This window comes from Zonotrichia albicollis, chromosome 3, assembly GCF_047830755.1.
Source record: "Zonotrichia albicollis isolate bZonAlb1 chromosome 3, bZonAlb1.hap1, whole genome shotgun sequence".
In the NCBI taxonomy this organism is placed as follows: domain Eukaryota; kingdom Metazoa; phylum Chordata; class Aves; order Passeriformes; family Passerellidae; genus Zonotrichia; species Zonotrichia albicollis.
The window spans coordinates 33,748,615-33,774,126 of record NC_133821.1 but is presented as its reverse complement, the minus strand read 5'-3'; the positions used below and the strand labels follow the sequence as shown (position 1 = coordinate 33,774,126).

At 45.1% G+C, this 25,512-nt stretch overlaps 1 protein-coding gene across 5 annotated transcripts; it reads left to right on the top strand.

Moving 5' to 3' along the window:
- The first annotated feature begins 2,009 nt into the window (after positions 1 to 2,009).
- Positions 2,010 to 24,460, top strand: TRAF5 (TNF receptor associated factor 5). 5 transcript variants are annotated; one of them, XM_026791032.2, is made up of 13 exons: positions 2,010 to 2,367; positions 11,653 to 11,718; positions 13,950 to 14,082; positions 14,502 to 14,833; positions 16,586 to 16,643; positions 17,859 to 17,960; positions 18,295 to 18,459; positions 18,761 to 18,838; positions 19,210 to 19,284; positions 19,553 to 19,645; positions 20,588 to 20,716; positions 21,232 to 21,400; positions 21,901 to 24,460. In XM_026791032.2, the coding sequence occupies exons 4-13, from the start codon at positions 14,619 to 14,621 to the stop codon at positions 22,476 to 22,478; spliced, it is 1,662 nt and encodes a 553-aa protein (XP_026646833.1). In that variant the 5' UTR covers positions 2,010 to 2,367; positions 11,653 to 11,718; positions 13,950 to 14,082; positions 14,502 to 14,618; the 3' UTR covers positions 22,479 to 24,460. The 5 variants fall into 5 exon arrangements, with proteins under 5 accessions (XP_026646833.1, XP_026646832.1, XP_074393221.1 ...); XM_026791031.2 differs by having other exon boundaries at positions 2,027 to 2,367; positions 14,461 to 14,833; positions 20,588 to 20,728; XM_074537120.1 differs by having other exon boundaries at positions 2,028 to 2,367; positions 13,954 to 14,082; positions 20,588 to 20,728.
- The last annotated feature ends 1,052 nt before the right edge of the window (positions 24,461 to 25,512 follow it).

The window sequence follows — 25,512 nt, the reverse complement described above, 5'->3', positions numbered from 1 at the left end:
GTTGCTCCTGAGCAAAAAGAAATAGGTACTTCTGTCCTTAGGGTTTTTTTCATCTTTAGAGTGTTGGGATTTTTCTTTACTCTGGAAACCTCACAATGCATCAAGAACAGAACGCACACCAGTAGCTTACAGGTATGGGAGTTTGTGTATGGACAGAGACAAATTGCAGAGTTTAGAGAATAATTTGTGATGAAGGTTACCAGGACTGTGTTGTGCCTCTTTAGAGCAAAAGAGAGGAATAGACTGAACTTACAGCTGAGGCCAGGCAGAAATGTGGTTGTCAGGCAAAAAAGCAAAGCCAAACATCATGAAATAGTGTGCTTGGAGATGTGTTTCATATTGCTAGGGAAGTTGTAGAGAAGTCAGCAGTGTTGCACTGTAAACAGCACTGAATACAGCTCAGTCATCCTGCTAAACGTGGTGAGCCTCCAGCTTTTCCTGAGGCTGAGGTAGAGCCTGCCTTTCTCAGAGTGAGTTAAAGCCAGGCATTTATGGGATAGACATCTGCTTTATTATCCTAGGCAGTTGTGTATGAGATAAAGGCAAACATGAACTCTTTAACACTACTCAGTCCATTGCCAATGAACTAGGTGTCAAAAATGTACAGTCAGGTAGGGAGGAGAAACAATATACAGGCAACAGTGTCTGGACTATTTAATTAGCAGCTGCCCCCTTTTATAGAACAGACATCCTCAAAATTAATTCTGAAATACAACTTTGGAAAATTACTTCATTTTCACCACTAGTGAAAGCTGCTACTTTTTAGTTGTAATTCTTTAATCTTAAAGCTCTTTTCCAGTGCAGTTTTGTACACTGAAAGAATTCTAGCAGCACAATAAATTCTCGTTGCTGTTACTGACTTGGCAGCTTTCCTTTGGATTGGCTCAAAAGGAAGCACTGAGATTCAGGGATTGGGATCTCTACTGCAGTTTCAAGGATGCAACTTTGTCTTAATGCACACCCGGCATCCTGTTATGCTCACTGAGCCTTAAGTGAAGAGGGATTTTTGAGCTAATGTCTGCACCCTGATATCTGATGGTTTTATTCATCCCCACAAAGCAGTGTTCTGGGGAATTATGTTCTGCACTGGGAGGACAGTGCAGCCAATGACCAGCTAGGGAACCTGATCCCATCTCTAAGCTATTCATTTAAACTTATAAATATTTAATTACAGAAATATAATGCCTGTTGTTCTGACGGATCTTCCTGTGAACTTCCGGCAAGTCGGACCCAGACTAATCAGGATATTCCTAAAAGCTAATAAAAAAATAAAACCAACCTAATTTTTGCAAGGAGTGTTTTTAAAAGTGTCTGTCGTAGTAATGCCTTTGCTGGGCTCCCAGACTCAATGCACTATGGACTGACTCCCTCGGGAGTGACAATTCTGAGTCATTTTAGCAAAAGACGAATCTTTCTGAAACCATTTCATTAGTATTGGTTTTAGAGCTCCTTTGAACGCAATCCAGATAAAGTGACCCAGTTGTTTCTTTTTTTGTCAGCCTTAGTGCTTTTGTGCGTGTGCTAGGATGGAATGTTCCTTAGAGACTGGTTTTCCTAGAAGTGGTTTAATGTGAAAGACAGAACAAAGTGCAGCAGCAGGTGATGTGGAACAGGCGGCAGAGCCCTCGCATCAGCGCTGTTGGCTGGAGGAGGGCGGCATTGCCTGCCTTGTTAAGGAGCCCTTCGCACGTCTCGGGTCATTAGCCAGCAGTCCCGGCACGTAACAGTAACAATAATAGCAAATAATAACAGGCATGTGGCACGTCCGTGTCCTTTGCCTATTTAGCAGGGGCTTTGTTTCGCTCCTTCAGTCCCGCAGGTGTAAATAATGAAAGAGCAATACCTGCCCTCCCTGCAGGCAGCGGCTGCTGCGCCCGAGCCCCGCCGCTCCTCGCTACCGCTCCTGGAAAACTCCCCGGCCTGCGGGGCACGGCTCTGCCGCCCGGACCGCGCCTCGGGGGCTGCGGGCCGGCGTGAGGAGCCCGGGGCCGCCGGCGGCTGAGGGTGGGCTGCCGGGGAGGGGAGCCTTCCCCAGCCGCGGCACCCGGCGCTGCCGTCCCTCAGGAGGCGGGGGGACGCCGCTCCCTCCCCCAGCCCGGGAGTGCCGCCGGCGCTGCCCGAGCGGGGCGGTGCCGCCGCCGCCGGGGTCTCCCCGCCTGGGGGTTGCCATGAAACCGAGAGCGGCTCCCGCCCGCGGGGGTGGCGGCGGCCGGGGGCGGCGGCAGTAGCGCGTCCGAGCCTCGCCCCCCGCCCGCCGGAGCCGCGCACGGAGCCGCGCCCCCGCAGCCGGGCCGGCCCCGCACGGCCCCGCACCGCCGGCAGCGGCGGCCCCGGGCCCGGCTCGGAGCGCGGCGAGCGCCGGCACAGGTGCGGCGGGCCGGGGGGGCCGGGGCTGGGACAGGGGACGGGGCGCGTCAGGGAGCGGGGCCGGGCCCGCGGTGGGTGCCGGGCGGGCGAGCGGGCGGGGGGTGACAGCCCTGAAGTGCCGCTGCCAGCCCCGCGGGGCAGAGCAGGTCTGCGCGGGGCCGGGGCTGCTCCGCTCCGCTCCAGAGGAGGCCCGGGTCGCGCAGCCGAAGTTGGCGCCCCGGGAGTTGTGCGAGGTGCGGCGGAGCCCTCGGCGTGGGGCTCCCCTCATAGAGCCGGGCTCAGCCCAGCCCTGCCCGGGATGCGCCACGGCCGCCGCCCCCCGGGATGCCGGAGGGAAAGGTAGGCCCGGTGCCCGCCCCAGAGGCTGAGGCAGGGCCGAAATTTTGGGGGCTGGGAAGGAGACAAAGCTGGGACTGCTCGGATGAATGAAGAATGTCTTTGCAGCTCTGATCTTTTCACACTGCAGGGACCTGTAACAAGCATCCCCGCTGGTGTCAGCTGAATGCTGCTGGAGGGAGGGAATCTCCCCTCTGTGCTTGTGCAGGGGGTCTTCTGATTTTCCTTGATTAACAGCACTCTGGGAGTATCTCGAGGCACAGCAAGCTTTAACCAAACGCTTTCAACACTCCTCATATTTAGAAGGAAAAATGAAGAGCTCCTATTGTTGGCACTTCTTGAATTGCTTTGCCTATTGTTAGCTTGGTTGTGCCTTCCTGGTGCCAGCCAAGAACAACTTTCCTCATAACTTCCGTTTTATAAATACGGGATGGCTGAAAGGAGTGCAGTGATGGGCTAAAAATAGCTGGGTGTATTCAGGTCAGGCACATCTCCAGGCTGGCAGCAGAAACAGTTGTATTTTTAAACTCCCCTGCTGATTGCACACAGAGCATGCAGGTTTAGCGATGAAGGTAAAATTGGGGTGGTCTGGAATGCATGAGCATGGGCATGGCTGGTTTTTCACATCATCTTCTTTTCTCTGAGGACTGTGTTGTATTTTTGCTTTAGAGCTGAGCATGAGGTTTGGTGGTGATGTGTTGCGCTCAGCATAAAACCACCCATGACAACTTCCTTTGCTGTTAGCTTTGATTATTTTATTTCTGCTGTGCAGAGAAGTGTTTGCTGTGGTTGAGGACCCCTCTGTGTGAGCAGAAGGCAGAACTTCCTTGGCTGAAGGGAGTTCATAGTTTCAAGTCAAGAGGGAGGGACCTGCCTGCGTGCAGGAGCAACAGGAGACAGTGGGACCCTCTGGATCACCTTGATGGTCGGAAGCCAGTTGTTCCCAGCTGCTTGGCAAAGGAGATCTTGGAGGAGAGATTTGAAGTATAACAGTCTGCTAATATCTCTCAAAAAAAAAAAAAAAATCTGCCCTCCCAGCACACAAATACATGTCAAGGAGGCAGTGGAGCCTGTTATCATTGCTTGAACAGAGAGGGAACCTTTATATCATTGGAGGTGATGCAGAGGCAAGTGGAGGGAGACCAGAACAGGCTTTGAAAGTGAAGAGATTTTGCTGCAGTGGCAAAGTGGAGGGATGTGAGAAGTGATGTGGCTTAGAAAAATTATCCCTGTGGCAGCACACAGGGTGGATAAATGAGTAAAATATTACATTTCAAGAGAAATGGGTGTTTGGAAATTAGTGTTTTCCTCATTCCTGGAAGTGTTTTCTCCATTTCTGGAAGTGTTCAAGGCCAGGCTGGATAGGGCTTAGAACAACCTGGTTTAGTGGAAGGTGTCCCTGGCCATGGCCAAGTGGTTGGAACAAGATGATTTTTAAGGTCCCTTCCAACCCAAACCCTTGATTCAATGAAAACCAGAGGATGATGGTGATGGATGGCAGTTTTATTTGTGTTAGCAGACAAGAAATACTGTGTCACACAGAGACACCCAGCAGGAGAAGTTGGTGAGGTATTGTGAAGATCTAACACTTAAAGCCTGAGAGGGAGATGCAGGTCACAGAGCTGAGTGGAACAGGGTCTGGTTGTGCCAGGCTGGGGAGAAGGGCTGCAGGGCAGGCTTGGGGTCATGGTGCTGCCTCTGGGCTGGCCATCATCCACAGCCCAGACATCAGAGGAGAGGCTGAGAGTTCAGCCTGTGCAGAAGATGGTCTGCAGTGATAGGGCACATCTGTGAGTACCTCCCAGGAAGCTTTAGGGTTAGAATCTGAAGAGTTGTGAGCTGCTGAAAGATAAGATTCATAGTAACACCGTGGAGGAAGAAAGAAAAGCTTGTGGTGCTCACAGGGTATTTAATGGAGTTTTGAGAGGGTAAGGAATCACAGCCAGGAGGGGACAAGACTTTGAAGCTAGAAAGCTGCTCTTGTAATCTTTGACAAAAGGAACTCAGGTAAGTGCAGAGGGCAGAAACCAACAGTTCTTTATTTCACCACACAGGCTCCCTAAGTGAAGGGCAATTCTTACACAGCTGTCAGAGCTGTGGGACAGGTCAGGAGCTCTTCATTCTGTGCCTCGTATTGCTTGGGTCACTTTGCAAAATCCCTTCAGTGGGCAGGTGCAGACTTGTAGGGTGCTTCATCTCCTGGACTTTATTTTCCCCACCTTTAAGTTACCCTATAGCCCTCTGTCCTCTTCAGCTCTTTGTCTGACCATTTGATTTTGCATAAATAGACATAATTCCTCATCAGGAATCACCTGGCTGGGGTGAGACACTCCTTTCTCTGTTTTTTCAGGGAGTCTGTGTGAGTTGTAGTTCTCTTGGTCTCCTGATCCTGAGGAGGCAGCTGCTGGTGGCTCAGGGATTCAGGTGATTTCTGCTGTCTCGCAGACATTCTGCTCTTGGGAGCATTCCCTGCCCAGAGCAGCCCTTGGGAGCATTCCCTGCCCAGGGCAGCCCTTGGGAGCATTCCCTGCCCAGGGCAGCTCCTGGGAGCATTCCCTGCCAGGGCAGCGAGGCAGACTCAGGGTGCTGCTGCAGGACCCAGCCAGTGTGGGGTCACCTGGTCACTCTGGCTGGGACACCTTACAGCCAGCGTGCCCTTGGGACTGCACCCCAGGGGGAGGATTTCAGAAGATCTTCTTTTGCTTTCTGGGGCTTTTCTGTCCAGGTTTCTCGGCAATAACTGAAGGGTTAATGACCACACTGTTAGTCATCAGCGCCTTATCAGCAGCAGTTTGGGCTGCAAGTGTGTGGTTGTTCCACTGTCTTCCCTCGGCCCAGGAAAGAAGCTCACCTCTTTACCCTGGCGTGTGGCCAGGCTCAGGAAAGTGAGGAAACTTGAGTCATGCTGTACTGTTAATAAAAATGTTGCAAAAATTTCCAGTTTCCCCTGCTCAATACTGCAACAAATACACAAGTGTGTGAGAAACTGTTTGCACCTAAACCACAGTGATTTTGAGATGGGATTGGCCAGAGTGCTCTGCAGTTAAGCATGTTTGTCTCTGGGAGTGGGACTGTAAAGCAAGTTTTTGTCTGTAATATACTGATGTTTGCACACAGGGATTCTGTATGCAAAATATGTTGCTGTGAAGTTACTTTGCAGAAGGTTATATCAAAATACAAATGTTACTTACTATTATTATGCAAATCATCTAGTGATTAACCAAACCTCAAGGTTAGGAACCATCTGTAAAGCAGTTTTTCCCAAAGTAGATGCTGTGGGACATGAAATGGTCTGACCTGTGCTAAGACCATATGGTTCACAGTCTTGTCTGCTATATCTATGTGCTTGAAACTGGAATGTGGCCCTATGAAAGAAACAGAAAAATGCTGTGGCTGCCTGGCTGTGGCAGCATGCTCAGGCAGAGCAGCACAGCTTTCCAGTGCCCACTGCATTTGGAGAAGGGGCCATGGGAGAGCACTGCTCCTGGTTCTGACCTCTGTGCATCTCCAGCCTGTCCTCATGGGAAGGACTTTTTTAAGAACACATCCTTCTTCCAGTTGACTTTTTTTGTCTTTTTAAGGAAAGAAAATGGTGATAATCTTTGCTGTCACCACTTTCCCAACAGCAAGTTCATGGGGTCCCTCAGAGCACTGGGTTTTTACATTAGCAGTTGCATTTTCAATGACAGCTCTGGCTAGAAACATGTGTGTCTACATGTCATCAGACATATATATGTGTTTAAAATTTTTTTTGAGCTCATCCTACTAATTCAGATGAATAACCATTGAGTTGATTCATAGATTTCTGTGGAGATGCTGGTAAAGTCTTCTATAAAGACTGAGTCAAAGGGTCTGGGTGTGGCAAATTAAACCAAGGATCTCTTGTGCCTTAAACAGATATTCATGGCCAAACCAACAGAGTGGTCAAATCAGCTGAAGTCCTGAATAGTGTGTCCCTATAGGACAGAGAAAGAGATGTGAATTTGGAAGCCCCAAAGACCTAGTTCTGCAAAATTTTTAATGGCCAATTATTTGTTAGGAAAAGTGATGACTCACTTTGGCTTCAGTACACTAAAAGATAAAAAAATTAAAGCCTGTTAGTTGTCTTGGTTTCTGTCCCTTACTGTTATTTTTTTTAGTAACTTTTGTTTCTTTATTTCATTTTTCTGTCTCTGCCTACATTCTGTTTCCTAAATGCTGTTCTGTCTGCCTTTTCACGTGAGTTCATCCCCTTGAGTTTGTTTGAAACTTGGTCAGGGTTTCAGCACTGTGCTTGCTGCTGGAGGAGGTCAGGGCTGCTCACGAGCAGTAACACTGCCCTGCTGCTCTCTACTCATCTGCGGAGTCAAACTGTTTAAAATTAAGATCCTGCTCCCACTCAACTTCTCCATTTGGGGTTTTCCCCAAGCTTCCCAGAAGCAGATGGTGCTTCCTGGAGCTGTGCTTGCAGAGCACTACAATTTCTGCAGTGCTGCCTCCTCCTGAGGAATCCAGCTGGATGTGCCCTTCCCTCAGAGCTGGCAGGCTCAAGGGAAGCCTGTGTACAAGCTGTTGTGCAGTTCTGGTGTCAGGTGCTGATGGCAGGGATGAAAGGACACCTTCTGGGTTAAAAAGCTTGACTGTAGAAGGGAGCTTAGGCTGTGCTGAGAAATGCAACTCAAATCAATTTAATTGATCCCATAAAGAAGCAGCATGCCTGCAAATTGGTGCCTTTCCCTTGGCCACTGACTTCATGATGCTTTATCTGTTCCAGAGCTTCATGGAAGGTTCAGGAAAACGTGCTGTAGGCTGAGATACCTCCTGGAGGGAAGATGGAAACTGAAATAGGTTAGAAATGCTTTGGGAAAAGGCAAAAGAGGCTATATGTTGCATTAAGTACAAATGAGAATAGACCCTTTCTTTGGAAAATTAGTATTTTAAATAACAGAAGACTTACAACTTAATGCTTTCACAGAAAATATAATAGGTTACTTTAGGGAAGAAAGAAAGAAAAAAAAATGAAAACAAGAGACTAGAAAGCAAAGGAAGAGGGCAGAGGAGGATAAGGAAAGAGTGGGGGTAGAGATGGAGCCTAAGGCACTGCCTCGAGGGCAGCACATTTTGGACTGGGGAGGAAGGCTGATGCAGAAAGAGGGAGATGGAGGCTGCCAACAATCCTGAGTGTACAATTAAGCTGAGACTACAAAACCATTAGGGTTTATGGCCACTTAAGTTCTTACAAAACCAAGTAAAATGTTTATTTTCTTAAAATGGATTTTATTTCAGTTTGGGAGTTCTGTTTGAGTGTCTCATGCCTGTGCAGCCTGTGGCATGAGCTGATGTGACCGAGCCAGTGCTGCTTCCTCTGTGAGCTGCCACTTCACTTCCTGCAATGGGTGGGTTCACACGGCTTTGCCAAGGCTACTGCAAAGGGCTCCACAGGATTGGACCTGGGTGTTTCTCATGTCCTTGTGTGCTTCCTGCTGCCCTTGTGCTTTTTCTTTGATCACACCACTCACCAGTTTTGTGGAAGGTGAATCTACTCTCCATCTTGGATTCCGACAGTGACAAACGTCCTTGGTAACCTAGTGTTGCTCCAGATGGTGAATTTGCAGTCCCTGCATCATTGCAGTAAGGCAAAATGCTTTGCAGTGCCTTGCCTTGTATCCTAACACTTCTAAAACATTTTCATGCATGATCTTTTCAAAGCTACTCTGGGGGATTTCCACTCCCTTGCTGTTTTAAAATGCTTGTACTGCTATGCTAACCACAAAGCTCACGCTGGTAGACTCTGTCTCTCTGTCTCTGTCTCTCTCTCATTTTCTCCCCATTGAGCACCAGCTACAGCTTCCAGGTATGGCTTTACCAAAATGTGTCTTGTTAATGCTGGCAGCAGCTTAACTTGCCAGAATTATTTCTCATTTCTGAAGGGCTATCCAGGGGCTTGGTACACAGGGCTTGGGGGAAGGCTGCAGACCCAGAAACATCTCAGGCAACAAGTTCACCTCCTGAACCGGCAAAGTGGTGTCGTGATCTTGTAAGGGTGAGAGGCAGAGCCTTCTTACTGAGATTTCTGTGGTGCTTGGGAAGGTGATAAAGCATTCAGGAATTGCCACAGAAGTGATGGCAACAGGTTTATTTTCCAGCTGTTATTTAGATGAGGTTATTTTAAGGCATAACAATATTCTGTTGATTAGAAATAGATTTCTTGATAATGCAAAATTAATTAATTAATTCTTTTTTGAACATCCAGGGAAAACAGGAGATGTAAGAAATAAGTAAACTGGCTATAAAATAGCTGCTTTAGCACCAGACACACTTCATTAATTTTAAGAGTTTATTTTTAATTTTTTTTTTTAATGCAGTGTTGTAACCTGTGTCTTGAAACCCTGATGCAGTCTAGTCTTATGGGAATTCATTGTAATGCTTGACTGTACCTCTGTGCAAAGGAAACCCTACTGTCTTACTCTGCTCAGTGAAAATTTGCCTATGGACATGAGCAAACTGATGCTTGCTTAGTAAGGTTTTACTGTGCCTTGAGGATGAGGTAATATTACAGTTGGAACTTCAATAGCAGAGTGGTGTCTGTATACAAAAGAAAATGTTTATTTTGCTGTCCTCAGCAGCAACATCCCCCAAGGGTGCTCAGGCACATATCCAATAGGAAATTGTTACTGTTAGAAGTACTCTGTCCTGGGTACCAGCTGGTCACTGCCCTGCAGCTTGTAAGTGACTGGGACAAGAGCAGAGCAGTTCCTGAGGTTCCCTCGCTGCCAGGTGAAGGGGGAGTGAGCCCTGAGTGCTGGCACTGGGTGTGTGTTGGTGAACAAGGGATCCTTCTCTCCTCAGCCTCTGTGCTGCAGGGACACACAGGGTGCAGCCAGGGTGCCTCTCCCACATGGGCACTCTGCCAGCGTGTTCTGTTGGCAGCAGTCAAAATGTTCTAACTCTCCATGGGCTGCAAGGGACAAGGATGATCCCCCAGTGATGTCAGATGTCATCATCTCCTGTTTCCACATGGCTCCCTATAGCTTGCTGTATCTTAAATATGTATCTCAGACTGTACAGATACTTCTAGTCATTCTTTAGGAAACTGTTAGCACTTCCACTCTGTGTGTTGAGTTGGGGCATATATTTTTTGTCTCCAAAATAGTGGCGTTTTGGAGGACTTTAGAGTAGTAAATCATACAACTTTGTTATTTTAATTCAAAAGTACTGGAAGCAGCTAATCTGTTCATAAATTTGATAGCTTATAAGGCAGCTTAGAGAGGGCTGTTTTAATGCAACATGCATTCCCCTCCATTCTGTTTCTGCCTGTTACCTCCCAATGAAGTGGCTTGATCTTAGACCTCCAAATTTGACAAAACTTTTCCCAGTGTGCCTAAGACAGTTCTGATCTACCATAAAAGGTAGATAATTGTAGAGGGAGGGACAGGGCATCTTCTCAGCCTTGTCCCTCCCAAGTGTCTTAGTGTAAAGCAACAGAGGTGGACTAGAGCTACAGAAAGGTAGGTGCATAACCTTTTTTCTGTGCCCTGTTGTATGTATGACATGGAAGCTGGCAAGTGAGGAAGGTGCTTTTTACTGGGAATACCCCAGTCCTGGAGCTTGGCTGAGCCTCACCCTCCCCTCGTGCAGTGAGCCTGGCAGGAGCTGGGCTCTCAGCCCCATTTGCTGGGCAGCAGGACCAGGGATCTTGTCTTCTTGTCCATGAAGAAGACAAGATGATGTGGTGATCAGATCTGTGATAAGAACCTGGAAATTTTCCCTTCTCAGTCTGAGACATGGTGGCACTCAGTGCCTGTGCCTGGTTCTGCTGTCCTGGAAGTTTTGGCTGTAATGGTGCACTCACAGCTCATGGGGTAATGATTGTTTCTTATTGGAGAAAACAGGAAAAACCTATTCTCTTTTAAAAAAGCAACCACGTTGTAAGGAATGGTTTTTCCTGTGTGCAGAAAGTTTGTTTTTGTGGCTAGAAGAAGTTAATCTGTCCACAGTGGTTCAGTGTGATCAAGGTTGCACACAGCCTCTGTCATTCTGACTGCTGGTGGTGGAGAGAGAGAGCAGCCGTGCTGGAGGGAGCTGTTTGAACATGGCTTTAAAATGTTGATGCAATTTTATATTCTAGTAAGTCATGCCCATGCTGATTCTTCTCCTTATTATTATGTTCTGCTCAGTTTCTGAACAAGAAGCAATTTTAAGTGTGGAGCATTTTACTGGAAAATGTTTGGGCTCCGTTTGGTGTGGTGGTATTAAAACAGGATAGCTCCCAATTTATAAAGTTTGTTTTTGTTATGAAAATTCTCCCACTTGGATTATTTCCAGTGAGGTTAAGGCATCTGCATGGAAAGAGTTGTTCCAGAAGTATTTTGCTTGTGCAGCTCATGGTGCAGGCAGGGCTGGGATGCTGAGGTGGTGGGAAGGTGCAGCTGTGAGCTCTTTGTACTGCACTACATTTGAGCTCCCACTCATTGGTTGCTGTTTATAGGACTTGGGCTTAGTTCCTAGTGATTCATACCACTTTTTTATGTGTGGGTAGAATTAATTCTATTTATTTCAGTATAGGGAAATCCTTTTTTTTTAATGTGTCTTTTAATGTGTCGATTTTCAGTCTCCATAAGTTGGGGGGTTTTGTGTGTGTGCTGTTGCAGTGCAGTTGCAGTGAAAATCCCTTTCCAGCATGCACTGTGTCTGCCACCAGAGCATCATTATGCAGCACGAGCCTGCCGCTCTCTGCTATTTTAAACCAGCATTACAGTTCACACGTGTGCTGAAAAACTGCAGCATACACAAAGGCAGGACAGCTTCCCCTTGCTGGAAGCTGTGAGCAGACAGAAGTGAAAGCTCCCTCAGCCCCTACCTACGCTGGCCAGGCATCAGCGTAAGCAGGAAATTGATTCAGATAACCCTGGGCTGCTCTCACTGTCACCTACAGCACTTTTTCCCCTGATGGTTTCCCTTTGGTTTCAGTTCCGAGAGCCCTGCGCTGGGAGCCAGGAGTGGGAGCAGAGCTGCTGCAAGTGCCCTGAGTCACTGGTGAGTGCTGCCATGGGAATTACACTGCCTGGGCTCCTTTGGATCACATCCACCAAGTGCTGGCTGGCAGGGGCTGCTGCTTCTCAGCTCCTCTGAGCCTGCCCAGCTGATTCACACGGGCTCCTCTCCAGCTTGGGCAAAGCGCTGCCATCCACAGGCCCCTCCTGGAGCAGCCCATTTCTTCCAGCAGAACAGCTGCAAGCCCTGCAGCAAAGCTCCTGCGAGGCTGGCAGCAGCAGTGAGCTCCCTCATCTTCTGAGGTTTCCGCTCTGTCCTCTGAGCAGGCAGCCTCCCCTTTCACCTGGGGTGCTCTTTCCTGTGTCCTGAGGTGCCCTCAGCTGGGCAGTGCTAGCCTGGGCCAGGCTGAGGTGGAGGAGGTGCTTCCATGGAGATGCCAAGAGTATCCATTTTTAGGAGTGGGATCTGGGTTGGGTGCATTAGGCAGGTGTTTAAAGAGATACAGGCTCTCATTTCAGCAGGAGAGTTGGAAGGTGGTGTACCACAGGAGAGTGCTCCTTCCAGAAAGAAATGGGAGTGATTTTGGTCGATTTAATGAGCAGTGAGAGCTGTGGAGGAGTTTCTTTATGGAATTTTGGGCTGCTGAGTGTTTCTTTTTAATGTGTCTCATAACTTTTTTGCCTAAAATACGTCACCCCTGCTGGAGTTTGTGGAGTTAAGGAAGATCCCTAAAGGCAACATAGAATTGTTGTTGTTGTTGTAGATTTTATTTTAGTGTGTTTTTACACAGTGATGCATTAGCTTGCTAAACCATACCATCAGATGAGGTAAGTGCTGGAGCAGGATAGGACTGGGGCAATTGTCTGCCAAGTAAACGGGAGAGAGAGCAGCAATAAGAGAGAGGAAGGAAACTTGTTTCAGGGTTGTCACCGACCCAGGGCCGAGTGAGTTCTTAGGCAGCTCATCCTGTGGGTGGTCCATGCTCTGGAAGTTAATGGTGACAGCTCTCCAACTGCCTTAGAAGCAGCAGGAACACTCTGCTGCTGGCATCTGCTCCTGAGGCAGCCCAGACAGGAGACTGGTAATCCCTCAGGCTGCATTTTGTCATCTCTGGCTGACGTGAGGAAAAGAGAATTGCTCCTTATTAGGTGTCAGGGAACTGGAAGTGCCTTTTCAGAGGAGGAAAGATCGACTGTTTAAAAATGAAAGAAGCAAATGGACAGCCCTATCTGGTTTGAAGCAGGAGGCTCTTCATTTGGAGGAACCAAACAGGGTAATTTGCAAACTCCTGTTGGAATAATAAGTCTTTAATGGCTGGAATATGATTATGGTTCATATTCCTGAGGGCTACCAGTGTTAGATGCTCAGCTGTGCTGGAGTGTGTCAGACATGCAGCCTGGTGAAAGGCAGGGAGACCCTCACAAGCTGGGGAGGTGAATACTGTGTACAGCCACTAACGAGGGTGCTCAGTTACAGGAGCACTTAAATGTTGGCTGTGGAATACATTTTAATTGGTTAAGTGCTTTGGTGTGTTTTTGAATCAGGCACATTTTCTGTCTGCAGGATTTCCTGGCCCAGTATGGATTGTTAAAGTGGAAAGGAAAATGGATGTTGCTCTCTGAAGCCCAAGGTGCTCTGTGGCAGCTCACTAATTGCTGCTTTTGTGGGCCAGGAGCCGCTGCAGCAGGGAGGGAGGGCGGAGTGTCAGCCCTGGGTGCGCTGTTTCATGCCAGACACGAGGTTGTTAATGGTGATGTGCTGGCCTGCTTCCCTCCAAAAGCAGCAAATGCCCTGGGTGACCTTACAGGAGATGAGTGAGAGCTCTCAGACAGGTGCTGATGCCAGTAAGAGTGACTCCAGTGACTGACAGGGTGGGTGGTGCACACAGAGAAAAGACAGCATCCTTTACAGCACAGCTGTAAAACTGAGCACTTCCCTCTTGAAAACAGGATCTGGCAGCTCAGGTGTGTTTTGTACAGTCCTGTAAGGAAAACGTCTTCTGAGTGCAAAGCTGCAAGAAATGCCAACCAGAGTGGCTCTAGGGCTTGAGCTACTTGCAAAAAAATAGAAACTGCAAGGTTGAGGGACTGGTGGCAAATCTCAAGGCTTGTGGCATAAGGCTTGGAACAAATGTTGATGGTTTTTCCTACTGGAAGATTAACGTTGCATTCCTGTGCTGTGTATGAGTTATGGTAGGTTGAAAGAAAAACTTACGTCACACTTCTGATTGCAACCCTGCTTTTCTTTCTTTTTTTTCCCACCACTTCTTTTAGGCAGAATTAATATAGCCAAAAACTTGCACATAATCCAGTAAAATAAGAGTTTACTGCTAGAAATGAATGATCAACAGGAACAAGAAAGATGTCAAGTTAAGAGGCTTCAACTTCTGTAACCCCTAAACTGAAGGTAAAATCCCCCTGCTAGCTTCTTTTTCGTATGCTCCTTGCTGTGAACTACAAAGCCATCTCCTGCTTGAAGCAGTGCATTCATGTGGGTGGGCTCTGCTTTATGTGGAGACTTTCCTGGTGAGTATTAAGGCCAAGACTTGGCCTCTGCTTTCCCCAGCTGTGGCTGAGAGTCGTGTCGTTTTTTAAGAGGTAAGAATGCTGCAAGAAAACAAAAAACCAAAACAAACAAAAAAACTCAACCGACCAAACCATAAAAATCACAATTCTCTGGAATAATTTTCAGACTGTGAAGCTCTTTTCCAAAGAAGTGTGCGTTGATGCGTGCAGCGTGATCTTTGTTTTGTGGTTCTGTGAGTGTTTTATTGTTCTTCCGTAGCTGGCAGCACGTTTCCCTCTGAAACCTGTGTCCCTCTGCAGATGAGAGCCCTGCTGCCAGCAGCAGCCTGCTGCAAGCGGTAGCCGAGGCAGAGTGGCTGCCAGGGAGTGTTGGAAGAGCTTCTCCCCGCGCCTGCTTGGCTTCCCAGCGCAGGTCCCATGGCCTGTGACGAGCCCGCTGCTCCCTCGGGCACCTTCACGCGGCAGAACTCCTCCAGCACCGGCTCCCTGGACTTCGAGCCCAACGCCGACTACAAGTTCGTGGAGAGCCTGGAGGAGCGCTACAAGTGCGCCCACTGCCACCTGGTGCTGCACAACCCCCACCAGACGGGCTGCGGGCACCGCTTCTGCCAGCACTGCATCCTCGCTCTGAGGTGACAGCCCGCTCCTCCCTGTCCGCAGGCTCCCCTGCTCCCTTTCCTAAAAAGAGCAGCCCACGTCTCCTATAAATCAGCAGTGAGTGCCATAGTGGTATTGCCCACCCAGTGAGAGGCTGAAGGAGTCAATGGCAGGGCTCTGTTGAACCCAGGGTGAAAAACGCCAATCACTTGTTTTTAAAATTTTAGAAGTTTAATAGTAATAAAATGGTTATAAAAAATAATATAATTAAAGTAATAATAATTTGGACAATTTAGATTAGGACAATATGAGGCAACAGAAACAAAGAGTAACAGACATCTGGGTACCTTTTTCAGGGCAGCATAAGCCCAAAAAATACACCACGTAAACAGAAGATTAACCCTTAAAAGCAATAGCCTGTTGCATATTCATACATCTCATACATGATGCAAAAATTCTATTCAAACACAGGATTCTGTCTGGTCAGTGTCAACTTCTTCTTCTTAATCCTGATGGCATCTTCAGGGCTGAGCAAGGCGGGAAGAAGTTCATTTCTTCTGATAACGGGGCAATAAATTCTCTTTCTCTGAAAGATTTAGGTGTCCTGTGGCTGTTATCTGGTGCAAGTACCTCATTCCTTTCTCTAAAAAAATATCCCACATACATAGGTCCTATTTTAACTACAAAAGTAACCTTTTAACCACAAAACTACATTTATCATATTATTAAAATGTTAATACAGCACCACTAATCAATACAACAAAATACATATAGTAAATATCTGTGTAGAGCCATATAAATGCACTTTTCACACCTGTGACTGCGTGCTCAGTGTTTTAAAGGTGTCTCTAAAGACCTTACCCCGTCTGCAGGGAAGTCAGCATAAAGAAACTGTTGATGTAAGCTGATAGTGCTGTGTGAGATGCTGCTGTGGTCTGTCTGTCTGCCATGGTGCTCTTCAGAGGAATTTGCTGCATTGATGTCTCAAGGTGTTGGTGCTGGTGGTTAGACTAGGCTGTGTTCATTTGCTTCTGTATAATTCCTCTGAATTCAGCAGAATTGTAAACTGATGTTAATATTACCTGATGCTGCAGTCAGATCACAAGGCTGCTAGCATGCCTCTTCCTTGGTACAAATGAGTTTATCCTCCAGACCTGTCTGGGAATACATTATGGACTCTTTGGTGTGCCTGAGGGCAGGATTTCACCTGGAAAGGTTGCAGATGAGCCTCTTTATGTGGATGGATATCACTAATTACCTTTTGTGAACTTTAGATGCTTCATGTTTGCTGCTTTATCTCTGGGTTAACTCCTTTTGCACAGCCTCTATGACTATTTTCCTGGATTTTACATTATTCCTATGCCTTTTAAGAAAGAAGCCATTAGATCTCCTTTTAGTGGCATATCAAGGAGGGCACTGCTTCTAGTAGAAAAAGGCTGGGTTTAAAGCACACAGTGAGATTTTTTGAGATATGACATTTGTGATCTGCAGATGGTCAGACAGTGATGATGTTCCCTTAATTAAAAAACATCTTGTGGTTTTTACCATTGAACACTCTTAGGACAGACTCTGCTTTCTGTTACGTATTCACAGTTACTGCTTTATGTCCTCTTTGAGCTATGGGCAGAATTTGGCTGTGCAGTTGCCAGATGAAAGTGTTTTTAAAGGACTTATTGTTTTTATGCTATCTACTGCTGACTGCTGTCAGAGTCAGATTATAGCATAGCCCAATTTCATAAAACAAATTGAATTTCCTGTGGGTTAACACGACTCTTCTTTTGATCTAGAGAGTTAAATGCAGTACCGACCTGTCCTGTCGACAAAGAAACAATAAAAATGCATGAGGTAAGTGGCTATAGCTTTATTTCAGCAGTCAGCATTTACATGGGAAAGGCAAGGCAGCTGAGAACAAGGTGGCTTTCAGTCCTCAGGGCAGAGCAGTTTTTTGTCTCTGAAATAATGCTTAAGGAAGCAGTCTACTCAGTGATGCTCTCCCAGAAAAGGATTATGGCTGTCTAGCTTAAGCTTCATTTTATACCTCATGTTCTAAAGTTATTTCATTTTAGTCCTCTGTATTTCCAGTAAAGTGTTGAAGAATTTCACAAAGCTTTGAATCCTCCCAAGTCACCAGATGTATGGTTTTTTAAAGGAGATTTTACTGACTTGCTTTTTAAATTCCCTGTCTTGCTGGAGTATCTTGTTTATTTGATTGTCTTCATTTTAACTTGGCTATAATTTGATTTCTTGATTATCTCCATTAGATCTCATTAACCCTGAAGACCTAATTTACTTTTGGGTAACTTTTAGAGGAAAAGAGAGATAATCCTTTTTATTTTCCAAGCTGTTGTTGCTTTTGGTTGTTTTGTTTTATAATGGATTCATTTGTCCTTATTTATATTCCAAAGCTTAAAAGTATACTACATACTGGTCCTGCCAGAAATTTTCCAGGGAAATAAAATGTCTCCTTCCTCTCTCTCCTAATCCTGATAGGAAATTATTATCTGACTATCTACAGGATTTTTGTTTTTCATTTTTCATCTTCTATTTCTTGCAAATTTTGATGACAACAATGCGGGAAGATCTCTAAATAAGGCTGAGAGTTTGCTCTGGGAGCTTCATTTGCTTCTGCATACACAGCTGAGAACAGTGCTGCTTCTCAGAGGTGCCAGAAAGGATATCTCAGCATCACCTCCATCCCAAAGGCACTGCTTGAACAGAGTGGAGCATGCACAGAGCTGGGTTGGCTTTCAGAGCCAATACAGGCAGGCTCTGGCAGGGCTTATACAGCTCCTGTGCTACTAGTCCTGCTGGCTGTGGGATGGATCAGCATCTCTGGAATAACTACATGCGGAGAAAAGAACTATGCTTACTAGAAATGTCATAAATAGCTGAATTTATAGTTTCAGTACAAATTTTCAATATGAATTATCGAGAGCCATACTCACAATTATGGTGTCTGTGCTTGAACACCTAGAAGATCTGTAGTGATGCTTTGTTCTTTTATATTATTTATAACATCCCATGTGACTGCATATTAAGGCAGGTTTGCTTCCTTTACAGGTATTCAAAGACAACTGCTGTAAAAGAGAAGTTCTCAACTTGCATGTGTTCTGCAAAAACTTTCCTGACTGCAATTCAAAAGTAATTCTGGGGCGATATCAGGTTGGTTTGCTTGATCAAATTTTGAAGCCTTTGATTTTCATGACAGCTCCGTGTATTTGTGATCAGCTAAATTCCCATGATTGTCTTCAGAGTTATTGTAGCAACGTGGTTCAAATACAAGGACTATGGCAGCTATACACTGTAAGTAGCATAGATTACAGCTTTTAGCTTGTTCCAGCTTTGCCTTGGGGTGTTGTTTTTTTAATAAGAACCATTTGCTTTATGTAGCCTTTGTAAATCGCAGCATTCGTTCATATTCTGAATGCTTAGGTGAATGTTGATTGGAGGGAACCACACTGGCCTTTTGGCATTTACCCTGCTGCTGTTGTTGCAGGAGCATCTGCAGCAGTGTTTGTTTGAAAGCATGCAGTGCACTAATGATGGATGTCAGGATCGAATTCTCCGCAAAGACCTGAAGGAGCACTTGAGCCAGCACTGTAAATTCCGGGAAGAGAGGTGCCGGTACTGTAATGCACATGTGGTGTTAATTAACATAAAGGTAAGATTATGGAGCATTCCTGGGAAACCATCACCTGTTTCCCCTTAATATTGCTGAGTGAAAAGTTTCCAGCATTGCAATGGCACTTAACTCCTGGAAAAAAATTTGGCTGAGTAGCTGAAGAAGAAAGTATAATAAATGTAATTTAAATTATACCAATTATTGATGCTCTCTTATGAACAACAACGTGATATGTGACTTGCATTTGTATGTTTGGGATTACTTTTTGCATAGCTTCCTCTGTATATACTACTTTACAAAAATGAAAGCCATTGCCTTGTTCTGTTTTCTTCTTCTTTAGAATCATGAGAAAAATGACTGCCCTGATTATCCTGTGCCTTGTCTCCAAAACTGTTCACAAATAATTCTGAAAAAAGAGGTACTATTATTTTTTCTGATACTGCAATTCAGCATATTACATAAATTTATGAAAACTGAAAGCTGCAGACCACATTAGCCCATGCCAATAAAATTTCATTGCTCTAAGAGTTTCCTTTGTTTGATCCTAAAAAGGATATATCTCCCATCTTCTAAGTGGATTTTTCTGTCACTGCAAGCCATGGGAGTTTTGCAGCATGGAAAAATACCTGGCTTGCTTATTGATTCTGAATACTTGTTTTCCTGGTAAAGTGATTGGTGGTGTCATGACAATGGCCTTTATTCACCCTTTTTGCAGGCATTTAGATTTTATTAGTGCTTTGAATTACAAAGTGTTTATTTAATCACAAACTGCTTCATTAATACATGCAGATTGAAAAGCACCACGCTGTGTGTCCTGAGGCAGAAGTGGACTGTCCATACAAGCAGTACGGCTGTCATGTAAAGGTACTGTTTTGCACATCTTTGTCTGTACCAGGACTGAACTTTGTCTCCCAAACCATCAGAATAATTAAAATAACCAATTTATGTCCTTTCACAACCATTTCTGCTGGCTAAGATGAAATACTAGAGAATCAGGACTGCCCTTCCCTCCCTTTCAAGGCATAAAGGAGACATTTTGAATGTTTGCATCAATAATTTTTTTACCAACAGCTTCAAAAATCTGCTTATCTTACTATTTTATTCTTTCACTTCCCCCCTCTGCCTCACTAAGGTTAAAAGAGGGAAACTTGCTGAACATGAAAACAGTGCCCTGAGGGAACACATGCTGCAGATTTTAGACAAGAACTCCCGGTTGGAAGAGCAGGTAAGTCATATTTAATGAGCACTCTTCAGCAGTTCTTGACTGGTTAGAGGATGATATGAGATTCTACATTTGTTGCCTGGTTTAGATCAGGTACATTTTAAAGACTATTTTTATGGTTTTTCACGCCTCAGAAGACAGAGTAAGCTCTTCTAGTGAAACCAGTTAATTACAGGGAAACCTCTGTGTGCTCAGGCACATATATTCTCCACCAGGCACAGTGGGAGGTTCCTTGCTATTGCTCACCTCATTTGCTTTCAGTCTCTGCTTTACACTGGATTTGAGGTTTAGAGATAAAGTAATTTAAAGTTTAATTGACTAGCCAGGTTGCTCCAAAAGCAGCCTTTAGGTGCCCAGGTCACCTGCTCTGTGTGGAGGCAGCACAGAGGACAGCAGAGCCAGTTGCAGGCACCTCTCTGCTCAAGATCACTTCTTTGGCTCCCAGCAGGAGACTGGGTTTAGGCCCAGTCCTGTTAACTGAGTTGATGGGGGACTTACTCTTTGCTTGTTTATGCAAGAAATAAAAGTCCCAAACTGCTAAGACTTGATTTTGAAGTGTGTGTCCCTCACTGACTCATCTCTTCTGATGGTTAGACATCAGCAGAGGAAAAAAATGCATATACATATACATATACATGCACCTGTGCATGTAAGTATATATTATCCCACTATAGAGCTGAATGGATCATCACGATGGAAATGAGAGATAGGAACCTCTTTGCACCTGGAGCCACACAGATCTGCTCAAAAGTCTGATTACCTTATGTGCAGTTCTTGCAGTGCTTATTCACAAACAGTGAATGAAGGAGTGCTCCCTCTAGCTCACGCAGAGGATTTGCTTTGTAAACTTTCCCACTGTCTCTTGTATAGTCAGATACATTATAATTTCTGCATCGTATGTTTTGATGTTCCTTAGCATTTATACTCTGATTTTTCCATCTGTAGATATCTGACCTGTATAAGAGCCTGGAATGTAAAGAGATTAAAATCCAGCAGCTAGCAGATGCCATTAAGAAGTGTGAGAAAGAATTCAGACAGTATACACAACTGTTTGGTAACAATAGCAACTTGATGGTAAGCACTCAGGTGAGACGTTGATTTTACTTTTTTTACCAATTGCTTTTTTGCATCCTGAAATATGTTTCTCCAGTAATTGTTGTTATTAATAGCACAGCAGTAATAAATCTCCCCTAGACCTTCTCATTTTTTTACAATATCGTATTGTCTTTTCCTTTGAATCGATACAGAAGTTTGGATACATGTCTGGGCAAAAAAAAAGTACAAATCCTCATGGTCAGATGCCCAGGGCAAATGTGCAGGTGTAAATTTGAATAATGAGTTGAATGAAGTGGTGCAGTGTGAATGGGTTCTGAATGAGGAATGGCTTCTCAGTCTGTTAATGTGCTGAATTAATCATGAAGGAGCACTGGGATAAGTTCCTAAGCCAGCAGAGCACTTTGAATGCATCACATTGTTGCTACTGCTGACATGCTAAAGACTTCACTATCTTAATTCAAAGCAAATGCCTGGTTTTATGGATATCTCTTGTCTCTACTTCCCACCCTCTTCCAATGGCGTGAACTGGGAAGGCTCTGGCCAGTCACCTGGACAAGTCTGCACGCCTGGAATCACAAGTGAAGCAGCTAATACAGATGGCAAACCAGCAGCAAAGTAAACTAGACCTGCGGCCCCTGTTTGACACCATTGAAACAGTGAAACAGAAGATTGCCCTGATGGAGACGTACGACCAGCGCTTGGGTATGTTGGCACTTCCCTGCACATGTGGGGGGTTGCTGATTTTACTGCTGGCTAAGTGGAGGTTCTGGTGCTACACTCAGGCAGTTGGAGCTCTTCACTAGAAAGGGCTTTCTTCTTGCATTCTGAGACCAAACTGCAATGGTGTGTGCAGTGTTCTCCCACCTTCCCCTACTGCACAGTGTCTCCTGAACTCCAGTGGCACTGCAGGGCCACAGAGCACAGAGCTGGCCTTGGTTTGGCTCCTGCACTGTGATGGAGGCTGTGGTGCTATTCTGGCATTCACAATTTATAGTCGACAGCTTTTCTTATTCAACTACCAGCTGCTGCAATTACAGTTTTAAAAAGTTAACAGCTGTAGTTCATAGCCTGTACTCAGGCTTGGGTAGATCAGTTTTGCCAGCTTGAGCCTGGGTGCTCGTTTTATCCAGGGCTCTGATGGTTTTATTTTATCAAATGTGTCTCTCTTTTTTCTATTTCTTTTTATTTCCCTCTTCTCTCAGTTGTTTTGGAAGACCAATCCAGCAAACATGATCGCCAGATCAATAATCACAAAGCACAGCTCAATAAAAACGAAGAACGATTTAAGCTTTTGGAAGGCACGTGCTACAATGGGAAATTAATCTGGAAAATCACGGACTACAAGAAGAAGAAAAGAGAGGCAGTGGAGGGCCGTGTGCCGTCCATAGCCAGCCAGCCCTTCTACACCAGCCGCTGTGGGTACAGGCTGTGTGCCAGAGCCTACCTGAACGGGGATGGCTCGGGAAAGGGAACCCACATCTCCCTCTACTTCGTGGTCATGAGGGGCGAGTTTGACTCGCTGCTGCTGTGGCCTTTCAAGCAGAAGGTTACACTTATGCTTTTGGACCAAAGTGGGAAAAAAAATCACATTGTGGAAGTCTTTAGAGCTGATCCCAACAGCAGCAGTTTCAAAAGGCCAGATGGAGAAATGAATATCGCCTCTGGCTGTCCGCGCTTCGTGCCACACACCGTCCTGGAGAGCACAAAGAACACCTACATCAGAGATGACACTCTCTTCTTGAAAGTGGTCGTGGACCTAACTGACCTGGAGGAATTGTGAAAAGCCCGGTCTATGTGACTGCTGCTTTTGTGGTGAGCACCAGCCATGCAATAGCAAATTGCCACCAGTCAAGCTACTGAGAATATTTCATGGCTTTGGACTACAGGACAGATAAAGAATTGCCAAAGCATCAGCCTTTCCTTTTCTATCCTTTTTTCCAAGACTGCATTTTTAAGGCAGCTAGAAGTCCATGCTGGCGCAAAGATGCATCCAATTCAGATTGGTTCAGTCCAGGCTGGGGGGAATGCTTGGCTCCCATCCCCAGACTGCCATTTGGAGATGAACCTCCTCCAGAAAATTTCCAGGAGCCCAGGCAGGCCTGTGGGCTCCTCTCCCTCACACAGAAGTGAAGCCATGCCCAAACATGCAAGTGCATTTCATCTGTCTGCAATGCAAACATTTCAACATTAGCAAATTAGAATCAATGTGTCTTGATCCCTCCATCTCCTGGATTTTTGAAGCAGTGAGAAAGGCTTCAGTCAGGCAGGGTAAACATTGGCCAAGTATCTTGCATCTTTTTATTTGTTTTAATCATGTTTTTCCAGAAAGCCCAGAGGAAGGAGCCAATGCCTCTTATTTTTTACCCTTTTTTTTCAGCTGTACAGAGTACCCCAGGTCACAACAGCTTTCTTGTGTCCTTTCCACTCCTGCCTAGTGCCTTGGGACTGGTTTCCATTGGTGGTAAACATCCACAGTCCCCATCTGAAGCCAAAAGCTGCAGGTGCTTCTCACCTCTCAGGACATGGCCAGAGGCAGGGCAGTCAGCCAGCCTGCCAGCTCCTAGCTGCACTGCTGCAGAAGGGGCAAAACTCCTGTTCTTTTGCTTCCACATCTGTGCAAAAGAGATGTTTTCTGGCCTTACCAGCTCTACAAAAGGCAGGAATAGCTTGGGGAATAGCTCACTTATGTAACATGCACTGTTCCTCCTCTCCTAGAAGTTTGGGGAAAGGGGGAAAATAGATTAGGGAGTGAGGTTGCTGTAAGAAGCCAATTTTGACAATCAGTGCAGCTTTAGTGTTTGTTGAAGGATGACACAGCTGCTGACCATGATGTCTGAAGATCTTAATTTTTATTCCAAGTTCCTTCCATATTGCAAAGGAATGTGTGCATTGTACAGGGTTTATTTGAGACAGACTAAAACCACCAAGGTCAGGCACTGAGGAACAAGTGACACAGAACACATGTGCCTTTTTAAAGTCCTTTGGGTGCCTGTAAGAGGGATGTAATTCTGCATGCTCAGTGGTTTTGTTATTACAAGTGGCAGAATTTTGCATCTCTCATCTCTTACAGGTCAGGTGGGGAAACACCTCAGCATTATCCATTGCTCCAAAGCTTATCAAGAGACAGCAAGAAACTAAGCTGGTTTTGGAGTAAGAGTAAACTAGGCAGGATAAAAACCAAAACAGGGCACAGACTGAAAGGCATAAGATAGAAAATTCAAGAGGGCAAATGTGGTAAAATGAAAAATACCCTTCCCATAAGGGATGTTGATAAGAATCTAAATAATTCAAGGATTGATACCCAGATGAAGGCAAAGTACTTTATTTTGTATCTGCAATCTTATTGCTAGACATTCACTTTCCCACATGGTTTTCAGGGCATAATTCAGACACATGTATTTTCTAACTCAGGGGTGGAGGGGAAGAGACCTTAGTAATCTGTACCTCCTGGTGGGTTAGCACATGGGAAATCTTTGTTTTGATCTAGAAGTCCTTTTGTTTTATAATGTCAAGATGTACTGAGCCACCATAGGGGCTTTCCATGTTCCTGGGGACAGATTGTGAGGAACAAATTTATTCTTGTGTACCTCCACCATTGACCTCAGGAATCATTTCAGCTGTAAAACAGAATTAATTAGGCATAACACTTGGTTACAGAAAGAGCAGGCTTGTTTTGACAGTGGTGTGCCATTCTGTGACATCAACCCTGAGCCTGGATTTCATGTCACTCATTACTTTAATTTTTGTCATGTAACCTTCAAAGTGACACAACTTCCATAATAACCACTAACAACTGATGGGAATGTACCATCCCTGTGTCCTGGGGCTCTCCAGGACACTGAGTGTTCAATACAGAAAGTGATAAAGGACAAGCAAGGGAGGCAAGATGGAAAGGATGTGTGTGGTCTGTATCCTGGCAAATTCCCAGCCCTCTCTGCCTCCACCACCCCAAATGTAAAATGGGAATAATAATACTTGCAGAAGCACTAGGGCTATTTAAATGTTTGTGAAGAAGTTTGAGCATGAAAAGAGCTAAGTTTTATTAAAACTGCATTTCTAATTGTTAGAATAAGTGATGGCATAGTGATGTGGATAAGTGTTTAGTGTTTTCCTAGACAGATTTTGGAAGCATGTTTGGTTTTATGCAGTTCCTACCTGCAGTCTCTCCTCTACCTACTGGTTGGGTTTAGGTTTTTGCCATGAATATTCTTTTTAAAATTCTGAAGCACAAATTCATCCTGGGTGATGGAAACATCCCTTTTGAAATACTGCCTGTTTTATAAAGAATTAGTTGAGAAGATTAATTTTTTTAAAGACAACCTTCTTTAAATTTGTTCTTTTTAGTACAGAAATTAAGAGATTTATGTTAAAATTTTCAGTGATTTTTTTACTGCTTGTAAACAGGGTTTTAAATTTCATCCCATTCCTAATAAAGAAAAAATGTTGTATAGCATGAACTGTCAGGAAGAATTTTGATGTTGCATGAAGAATACCAAAAAACTTTTCAATAATATTGTACTGGGTAAGTAACCAAAAGAGCATAGGGTATTTCTACATCAGCATACCATATGTTTCTAATGTATTTATTGATAGTTTGTAGTTGTTTGAATATCTCTTACTACAATAGAGACATTTTTCTAGCCGAATGTCTTTACTGTGTACATAAACTAATGTAAGAATAAATAATTTTATCATCCTTCTAGAGGGACTGTTTTTGGCTGGACTGAAGGAGACTTTTAAGGATGCGGAGTACTGGACATTTGTTTACGCTAATTAAAAAAAATAACAAAAACCAACAGATTAGGAATCAATGT

Bases quoted from the DNA above. Each gene is read 5' to 3' on its own strand.
- TRAF5 (XM_026791031.2), top strand. From the start codon at position 14,619: ATGGCCTGTGACGAGCCCGCTGCTCCCTCGGGCACCTTCACGCGGCAG. The intron at 14,834-16,585 runs GTGACAGCCCGC...CTTTTGATCTAG, and splicing joins CACTGCATCCTCGCTCTGAG to AGAGTTAAATGCAGTACCGA. The intron at 19,285-19,552 runs GTACTGTTTTGC...TGCCTCACTAAG, and splicing joins AGTACGGCTGTCATGTAAAG to GTTAAAAGAGGGAAACTTGC.